We start from the raw sequence: 10,469 nt of genomic DNA, 5'->3' as shown, positions 1-10,469 counted from the left end.
TGCCCATTTGCCCTTGCATATCACACTCCCATATTATTTCGATAATTAATTGAGGGCATATTAGATAAATAATTTTTTATATTATTTGGGTCAAAAATCGATAAAGATTACAAATTTTAAACTATATTATTTTGAAGTTGATTCTCGCAAAAATTGTCTTTAAATTTTATTTTTATTTGATTTCAACATATATATTTTATGTAATTATGTTTTTGTAAAATTTTAAAATATATTAAAATTATATAAAAAGAAATTTTTAATACATTAAAAATTATAAAATAAACAATAATTAGTTTATAAAACTTAAATTCGAATATGGTATATAAAAGAAATAGGAGGCAGATACAGAATTATATATGAATCGCAAAGGAGTGTGAGGAGCCTGAGTCAGATGGACCCCACAGTATAGTCGAATCCACGCGAGAACGGACCCACATGTACTAGCCCCCAAGGCCATAGACTATCTTAGCTAGGTTTTTCTTTCCATTTAAAGCTTTGTTTGATGGCTGAAATATGAATACAATATCAAAAAGACACAGAAAAGAAAATATGAATAAACAAAAATTATATAAATATATAATATAATATTTATCTACCTTCAAGACAAACATATCATGATCTCGTACGGGAAACTCATCATTACAGCTCTATGGGATAGGTAAAAATGAAAAATAAAAAATAAAACTAAATTCATTTCTTCTCTCACTCTCTCATTGGGAGGCGTACTTGAGGGGCCTAGCTTTTGCTTTATATATCTTCACCTTTGCAGCTGCTTTGCTTTGCTTTGAGTTGTTACCAAAAACAAAACCCATCTCTCTGCTTCTCTTCCCTCATCTTCTTTGCACTTGATCTCTTCTTGTTAAAACAACCCCCCAAAGTTGGAGCTTCCTTAGCTGTGTTGCATATTTTGTTTTCTTTTTCTGCTGCATGGATGGATCCTTCTACCAGACAACACCAGGTATATACATATATATGTTATGATAAGGCTTCGGTTATATATGTATATAGTATTTATGATAAAGAAACAAGTGTTTCTATATATGTTTCGTGATGTAGGTAGAGCCTTGTGAATTTTGGGAGGTTTGTTTTTTATCTGAAAATTCGAAAAGATGTGATGCTAATATAATTAGGAGTCGATCGTCTTCTGTTTCTAAAGATCAAAATTATAAAAGGGAAAAGGAAAATAAATTTTGGTTATCAACATAAGCTATATTTTTTTTTTATGTATGTTCTTTACAAATTTATAGAACTTGTTTTTTCTGTGTCACAGTTGTTCTGATTTGAATTAAATTAGAACTAATGTTGATTTCTTTCTTTCTTTTTCTGTTCTTATAATCAAGTGAATATTAAAGAGAGAAAAAAAACAAATTGATTAAAAAGGCTCTAAATTCTGAACTATCCCTTCATGACCCCACTGATTAATGATATCAAATTGTTCCTATCAATCAAGATATGACCAAGTATTAGATTATAAACCTGATTAAGATCAAATATTTATTTATTGCAATTTGGTCTAATATTTTTTTTTCTTAAAAAAAAAATCAGGAGATGGCTAACCCTTCAATGGAAAACATGTCGGTTAACTCAAAAGGACAACAAGCGAGAAAGCCAAGACCTCAACATGAACAAGCACTCAAGTGCCCAAGATGTGATTCCATCAACACCAAATTTTGTTATTACAACAACTACAGCCTTTCTCAGCCAAGGTATTTTTGCAAGTCATGCAGGAGGTACTGGACCAAAGGAGGCACATTGAGAAATGTTCCGGTGGGCGGTGGGTGCAGGAAGAACAAAAGATCATCATCATCATCGTCATCGTCATCATCATCAAAGAGAAGCCAAGATCAACCGTTATTAACATCCAATACTAACCCACTCATTGCTGGTCACCTCCCACCTTTGAATTACGACACCAATGACCTAAGCCTGGCCTTTGCTCGGCTCCAAAAACAATCTGGTTTCCCTTTAGGGTTTGATGATTTTGGAAACCCTAGCCTTAACGGTTGTACCAGTAGTACTTCACCACCCAATCCTGCCATTGTTGATGCACTAAGAAGCAGTTTCCTTGGAAACCAGAACAGCTTGCAGAATTTTTACTATGGGTTTGGAAATGAGAACATGGGGGAGGTTGAAGATATGGGGTTTAACGGGGAACTTATGGTACCATATCATAATGAAGAAATGAGTAACGCAAGTACAGTTACAACAATGAAGCAAGAGCTTTCCATTGCCGACTTTGATTCTGGAAGAGGAACCTGGAATGGCTTCAATTCGTCTTGGCATGGACTTCTCAATAGCCCTCTAATGTAGTAAAAAGAAAAGAAGAAGAAAAAAGAAAAAGAAAAGGACTTAGTCTTCTGTTCCTTGTTCTTGTCTTTTGTTAATGTCTGAAAGCAGCATATTTCAGTAGCTGTTAATCTGTTTTTTTGTGGTAGGAGATTTGATTCATCAGAATCATCAGTGTTTTCCCCTTCTTTTCTTTTCTTTTCTTTTTCTTTTTCTTTAAAAAAAATTGCCATTTTCGTTCTTTTATTGGATGATAAGCAAATGATGATTGAAATTTGTTTGGTAACCAATTAAGGGAATTTGCAGAAGATGGTAGAGAAAAAGAATGAAAGAGTGAGAGAGATGTTTCATGGATTTGTCTGTCAGGTCTGAACTGTCTGAAAAACATATATTATTAAAGTTAGGTTAGTTTGCATTTGCAGAACCATCGGATTTCGAATCAGTTGACGTTTTCTAGATATTCTGTCATCATAACCGATTACTTTCAGCTTCCTGTAGATTCCAATACTAAAAACAGATTATTAAATTCACATGTCAGTAATAGTAAATGAATATATAGATCATGATCTCTCTCAATTCAGTGAGACAAGGAGAAGCACTAATCCCAGACAAAATCTTACTTAAGATATTGTCACCTTGATGGAACAAATGTTAGAAAATTAGCTTAAACATTCTACTACTAATATAATACTGTTTCAGCGTTGAATCACAGTGGGATTATGGTGGCATATATACCTCACTATCCTATTATAAATTAATGCCTTCAATACAATTTTTAAAGATGATTATTTTTATACAATATTTATTTTTACTTCTTAAAAGAAATAACACTATTGTTTTAAATCGCATATTAAGTGACCTTAGATAGGAGTAGTTATTAAAATATTTATTTATTATGATACCTTGCCAGGAGTACGAACAAAAGAAATACGAGTGTGGACAATGCACATCTTTTTTAGTAATTCCTCCCTAGAAATTGAGTCTTAACGCAATCCAAGTTTTGAATTTAATTGATTATTTTAATCCAATAAAATAGCCAACTTAATTCGTTGTGATGCACTTTGATTAAAATATCATGTTTATTGTTTGTCGAGTATCCACTTAGAGCAGCAATTTTTGACGACTCCTTCAACAAGAGACGGGAGAAGGGTAATTAATTATTCATTTTATAAATGTTTTCTTTAAAGAATATTTAAAACTAAACCTAAACAAGCATCAACCTAGTCATTCTACATCCTCCAGGTCTTAATCTATAATTTTGGACACCGATGCTATGTTTGAAAGTTAAAGAGTTGCTCGATTTCCTTCACGATGAACTTAGTAGAACTCATCTCATCATTTTCCATATATCTCTTAACACAACATCACTATGAATCCCCAATATTAATTTATTTACCAACCCAACAACCTCTAAATTATCCATTTTCAATATAATCCTCCTTGCACCAATATTCCAAGCATATTGTAGCCCATTGTGCAATACCCATACCTCAGCCTCAATAATGGAGCAGATGTTGATGTTCAGGTGCCATTTGGGACCAAAAAATTGTTAAAACAGTTAGCAGTTAGCAGAATTAGTTGTTAGCAGAATCAGTTATATACAAGTTAGTTAGTTTGTTAAACATAGTCTATAAAATGTAAACATACTGTCATTTTTTGCAATATATGAGATTGATCATTTCAACATGGTGTCAGAGCTACGGTAGTCGATTTTCTGAAAATAAGTCTACTTTGTATGGTAGATTTCTAATTTCCTAGAATAGTTAATTGGGCTGGTATTTTGTGGCCCAAATTCGGTTGGTCCAGTGGAATTAGGTTGGCAAATTAGGGCGTCTTTCATTTTTTTTCTCTCCAGCGTCTACGGTGGTTCTGTTTGTGGGTATTCTGTTTTTTCCGTCTTTCTAGCAGCAGAGTCGATGAATCCTTCTGAGTCTGTTATTGACTCAAATCATCCATCTTATCTTCATCCTTCGAATACTCCGGGTACTTTGTTAGTAGGCCATCAATTGCTTGGTGTCGAGAATTACAACGTCTGGAGCCGGACAATGAGAATTGCGTTGTTGGCGAAAAACAAGTTGGGGTTTGTGGATGGAACTTGTTCTAAAGATATGCTACCGGAGGAAATGGGTCATCAATGGGAGAGGTGCAATGCGATTGTTCTCTCGTGGATTCTGAACACCGTTAGTAAGGAGCTTTCTGCAGGGATTGTCTTTGCATCCAGTGCAGCGGCAGTATAGACTGATCTTAGTGAACGGTTCAAAAAGGTCGACGGTTCGAGGATTTATTTCCTGCATCGTGAAATTACCACATATTCACAAGGTACTGTTTCCATATCTGCCTATTTTACCAAGTTAAGGTTGCTTTGGGACGAGTATGAGGCGCTTGTACCTCTATCTTCTTGTGGCTGTGTTCAATCTAGGCAGAATGGTACTCACATTGCACAACAGCATTTATTTCAGTTTCTTATGGGATTAAATGAGTCATATAGTACTGTGCGTAGTCAGATTCTATTGATGAGTCCATTACCATCTGTGAATCATGCGTATTCAATGATTATGCAAGAGGAGTCGCATAGGAAGCATAGCTCGAGTGATATTGGGGATTATTTGGTTCCTTTTTCTTCAGTTCAGATGGTACAGAAAAAAAGATTTACTGGCATTTGTGATCACTGCAAGGTTAAATGACATAAAAGGGAAACCTGTTACAAGTTGATTGGTTATCCTGCAGATTTTAAGTTTACAAAAAAGAAGGTGAACAGTAACTCTGCCTCTGCAGTAAATAGTGTTTCTGCTCCTGATTCTGCTTGTAGTAATGAAGTCATGGATTCCCGTGGGTCTCGTTCACAAGCGCTAGTGTTTACACAAGAACAGTATACTCAGATTCTCTATCTGTTAAACAAGGAACCTGCTGTGATTGAAGCTGCTACCAGTATAGCAGGTATTGTGGATATTGGTAACAAATGGATCATTGATACCGGGGCTACTGATCATATATTGTCGGACCTTCATCTCTTGGAATCCCCTGTTGCATGTGCATTAGGATCACCGAGTGTTCGACTTCCAGATGCTTCTTCAGTCTCGGTTACTCATATTGGAAATTGCACAGTTTTGCCTAACCGTTCATTAACAAGAGTTCTTTATGTTCCCAATTTTCGCTATAATTTACTTTCTGTTTCCAAACTTACCAATGATCTTCATTGTCTGATTTCATTCTATCCTCATTTCTGTCTCATACAGGATTGCTCCGGTGGAAAGATGAGGGGGATTGGTAAAGTACGAGGTGGTCTTTACATCTTGGATCCGTCTCAACAGACTTCTGCAATTTTACCTTCCTCTGTTGTTGCTGTTGCTTCTACAGACTCATCTCTTCTTTGGCACAATAGACTTGGTCATGCATCGGTTTCAAGACTCAATAAGGTTCCTCATTTTTCTTGTACAATGACAAATGTTGACAGTATTCATAAGTGCTCTGTTTGTCCACTGGCTAAACAAACTAGAGTTCTATTTCCTATTCATCATTCTCGTGTTACTGTTGCTTTTTCCCTTATTCACATAGATTTGTGGGGACCTTATAGAGTCTTTACTCATAGTGGTCATAGGTTTTTTTTAACAATTGTTTATGGTTACACACATATGACTTGGGTGTACTTGTTACGAAATAAAAGTGATGCGTTTATATGTCTCAAACAATTTTTTAGTTTTGTTAAAAATTAATTTTCTACTACGATTAAAACTTATCGTAGTGATAATGGGTCTGAGTTTTTTAATAATGAATATACTGAATTTTTTACTATGTCCAGAGTGGTTCATCAGAGTTCTTGTGTTCACACTCCGCAGCAAAACGGAGTTGCTGCACGAAAACACAGACATTTACTTGAAGTAGCTCGATCTTTAAAATTTCAGCCGCACATGCCGAGTAAATTTTGGGGCGAATGTGTTTTAACTGTCTGTTTTTTGATTAATCATCTTCCAACTCCTCTCTTGAAATGGAACTGTCCTTTTGAACTTTTGTATCATAAGGCTCCTGATTTTTCTCGACTGAAAGTGTTTGGGTGTCTTGCTTATGCTACTACTCTTAGCTATCATGATAAATTTTCACCTAAGGCTATTCCGTCTGTGTTTATGGGTTATTCTCTTGTACAAAAGGGATACTTATTGTTCAGTCTTGAAACCAAAACTTTTTTTGTGAACCGAGATGTTGTCTTTCATGAAACGATATTTCCTTTCACATTTCCTACTAAACCATTCTTATCTTTTTCTGATGCTGACACTTCTGTTTTCCTTCAACTTGAACCTTTCTCTTCTATACCTATTTCCCCTTCTTTACCTTGTGAACCCGAATCTTCTTCTCCTATGGCTCCTGTACCTTCTGATATCCCTTTACGACGTACTGCAAGGTTTGTTAAGCCGCCTACTGGGATGAAGGATTACGTCTGCTCTAATCAATCGTTCACTTCTTATGCCACAGGTTTGTTTCCTATTGCTAGTGTTTACTCTTCTTCTCATTTGCCTAATCACACTCAATTGTTTGCTGCCAATGTTTCTTCTTTAATTGAACCCCACACTTATGATGAGGCCATCTTGGATTCCTGGTGGGTTGATGCTATGCAACAAGAAATCCAAGCCTTGGTGGCTAACGGTACATGGGAGGTAGTTCCGTTGCCTGCTGGTGCTATTCCCATTGGCTGCAAATGGGTTTACAAAATTAAATACAATTCTGATGGCTCGGTGGAGCGTTTTAAGGCCCGCCTTGTTGGTAAAGGGTATAATCAAAAGGCGGGGATTGATTTTCATGATACTTTCTCTCCGGTGGTTAAGCATGTCACGGTTAGGACTGTGATCAGCATGACAGCTATTCATGATTGGCCCATTTTTCAGATGGGCATTTACAATGCTTTTCTTCAAGGGGACTTATCTGAAGAAGTTTATATGGAGCTTCCGGTTGGTTTTCGCAGCCAGGGGGAGTCTTGTGTATGTCGTCTATGTAAGTCGTTATATGGTTTGAAGCAAGCTTCTCGACAGTGGAATTTGAAGCTAACCGAGGCCTTAATACGATGAGAATATGTACAGAGCAGACATGATTATTCCTTGTTTACGAAAAGGAATGGAGGTAACATGGTTGTTTTGCTCATTTATGTTGATGATTTGTTAATTACAGGCAGTAGTGTTAGTATGATAAATGAGTTAAAAATGCTTCTGCATCAAAATTTTAAGATGAAAGATTTAGGTGTGTTGAAGTATTTTCTTGGAATAGAAGTGATGAGATTAAACAAAGGAATTATATTGAATCAGCGAAAATATGCCCTAGAGTTGATAGCTGATTTAGGATTAGGGGATGCAAAGTCAGTGTGTACACCGCTTGAGCAGAATTAGAAACTTACGTCAGTTGAATATGATGAGTATGTACAAACAAAGGTTGATGGGGATGATTTAGTCACGGATGTTACGATGTATCAAAGGCTGTTGGAAAGATTATTATATCTGACAAATACACGACCGGACATAATGTTTGCGGTTCAACATTTGAGTCAGTTCATACACAGACCAAAAAAATCACATTTAGAAGCTGCTTTTCGGGTGGTACGATACCTAAAGGAAAATCCTGGGCAAGGTATTTTACCATCTTCAGGAAGCAAATCACAATTGGTTGCCTTTTGTGATTCTGATTGGGCTTCGTGTCCCATGTCTAGGAGGTCAGTGACTGGTTTTTGTGTTAAAATTAGAGAATCACTTGTTTCGTGGAAGTCAAAAAAGTAAACTACAGTTTCTCGATCATCAACAGAAGCTGAATATAGAAGTATGGCAGTGGTTGTAGCAGAAGTTGTATGGTTGAATGGCTTATTGAAGGAAGTTAGTCCTAGTCAATTTGAGAAAGCCTTGATTTTTTCAGACAGTAAGGCAGCGTTGCAAATTGCTGCTAATCCTGTTTTTCATGAACGGACGAAGCACATAGAAATAGATTGTCATTTTGTACGAGATAAAGCCAAGGATGGAACAATTCAGATGCAGCATATTGGGACAGCAGGGCAACTTGCTGATTTGATGACAAAAGCTTTAAGCATCAAGCAACATGAGTACTTAGTGTCCAAGTTAGGGGTTATAGATATATATCAACCCTAAACTTGAGGGGGAGTGTTAAGACAATTAGTAGTTAGCAGAATTAGTTGTTGGCGGAATCAGTTATATACAAGTTAGTTTGTTAAACATAGTCTATAAAATGTAAACATACTGTCATTTTTTGCAATATATGAGATTGATCATTTCAACAAAAATATATTGTTTAGGTATCAATTTATGAATTAATCTTCTTTTTTAAATATACTACTTAATGGTTTGAGTGACGGAAATACCAACTTAGAAAAAAATAGTTTAGATATCACTTATGTCAAAAAAAAATTTAAAATATTAGGAAAATGATATAATTTAAATACACCAGCTTATGAATTAAGCACTTATTTTATTATAAAGGAACTAACACTTGCTTTACTTTTTAACTTTATTTTTTATATGACCGACAATTTGAAGCTACTTTCATACTGCAATTTGGACTCAATTGGATCACAAGTTGAAATCAGTCTGACTCCTCGCCCAATCGGTTAAACTTTACTTAAGCAGTTGGATTTCTGAATTCATTTTTAAAGAATACTTTAAATATTTAAAAATAATTTTAATGTTAAATAAACATTAATAGTTAAATAGTTAATTAAGAAAGATGAGTAATTAAGTTAAGAAGTTAAATATTTAAATTTCAAAATTTATAAAGATATAATTTTTTTATGAATTTTATTAATAATTAATTATATATAGTTGCCAATAGAGTCTGAACTCTGTCAGATTGACATTGTTGCTACTATATGAAGACGTAGGTTAGAGTGTGTTGAAGTCTATTTATCCTCCTATTTAAAGATTGAGGGGTTATGGGTAATTCTAGACAATTGTATAAAAAAAATTACATAGAGCCACTAAACTTACTCAAGTCTGAACTGTCCATTCAACTGAATTAGAAATTAATTTTTTCTTGGACTCAAAAATAGAATGCTTTGATTTCGAACTAATCTAACCTAAATAACATTTTAATAAATAATTTTAAAAAAATTAATATGTTTGAAGTAAAATGCAAGTTTCCGAAACTAAAAAAATAGATCCATAAACCAGTCTACTACCAAGATAACAAAATCCATATAGACCCAATAGGCAGCCCAAAGTACAATATGACAAGTTCAAAACTTGCATTAGCAATGTAGTCCGTATCAGTGGATGTATGCAATAATATTGCTATTAGTAATACTGAAATATATTTTTGTGATACCAAAAAAGTAGGCGTAAGCCCAAACTATCAGCAAACAGGCACCGATTCAATCCTTGTGGAGCGTCATCAATGACAAATATTTATAAATGTCAAATGAAGAAATTAAATTATTTTTAAATATAAAATCTTAATTAATAAATTTTAAAAATTAAGAATGCAAACAACGTATTAAATAATAACGTCATCTCATAAATTATTTAGGTAATTCATTTTATTAATTAAAAAAAAGTTATGATTAAATTTAAATAAAATAATGCATTTTTATCATGATAGTCATTTAAATTGGATGAAGTCGAGTTAGCTAAACTTTAATTAAAATTATCTAAATTCATTAGTTCTAACCATTATGGACGAAATGAGGTATTGAATGTATTATTTACAGAACCAATTTTTTATCAATAGCAATGGTGTAGATATGAAATTAGCTACACTGTATTAATGTCCACCTCTAATCATCTACTTCTCGATTATTTTACTCCGTATTTAAAATTTTTATTAACTTAAAAGTTGGAGTCCATCTTAAATCACAAAACCTCCAATGGTCGTACCATCAACACAAAGCAAGATAATGATAGGTAGCATTTTCTTTTCAAGGGACTAACTTTTGATTTAGTTTTGGGTTTTTAGATTAATTTCTTTACATTTTCTCTAATGAAGTTGATTAGGTAAGAGTTGCTGTTATTTTCAATGAAGTTCATTAAGAGCAACTTTGATCCATTATCATCAATCAAAATCTCAGTTCATTGGACAGCAACATATTATCACCCTGCATAATCATATTTATTAAGAAAAATGGTAATTAATATTATCACTCAGCAGCCGATTAAGTGATGGCCTAATATTAAGCAAGCAGCTTAGCTGAAACAACAATGGAA

At 34.2% G+C, this 10,469-nt stretch overlaps 1 protein-coding gene across 1 annotated transcript; it reads left to right on the top strand.

Annotated features, from left to right (window-relative positions):
* Nucleotides 1-600: 600 nt before the first annotated feature.
* LOC107959257 (dof zinc finger protein DOF3.1) lies at nt 601-2,527 on the top strand. The gene is made up of 2 exons (XM_016895262.2): nt 601-958; nt 1,546-2,527. Exons 1-2 carry the CDS (start codon nt 932-934, stop codon nt 2,308-2,310), a joined length of 792 nt encoding a protein of 263 aa, XP_016750751.2. The 5' UTR covers nt 601-931; the 3' UTR covers nt 2,311-2,527.
* Nucleotides 2,528-10,469: the final 7,942 nt, after the last annotated feature.

Source organism: Gossypium hirsutum, chromosome D05 (assembly GCF_007990345.1).
Source record: "Gossypium hirsutum isolate 1008001.06 chromosome D05, Gossypium_hirsutum_v2.1, whole genome shotgun sequence".
In the NCBI taxonomy this organism is placed as follows: domain Eukaryota; kingdom Viridiplantae; phylum Streptophyta; class Magnoliopsida; order Malvales; family Malvaceae; genus Gossypium; species Gossypium hirsutum.
Note: the sequence above shows the minus strand (reverse complement) of the source record. Positions and strands in the feature narration are given on the sequence as shown.

Bases quoted from the DNA above. Each gene is read 5' to 3' on its own strand.
- LOC107959257 (XM_016895262.2), top strand. From the start codon at position 932: ATGGATCCTTCTACCAGACAACACCAG. The intron at 959-1,545 runs GTATATACATAT...AAAAAAAATCAG, and splicing joins CTTCTACCAGACAACACCAG to GAGATGGCTAACCCTTCAAT.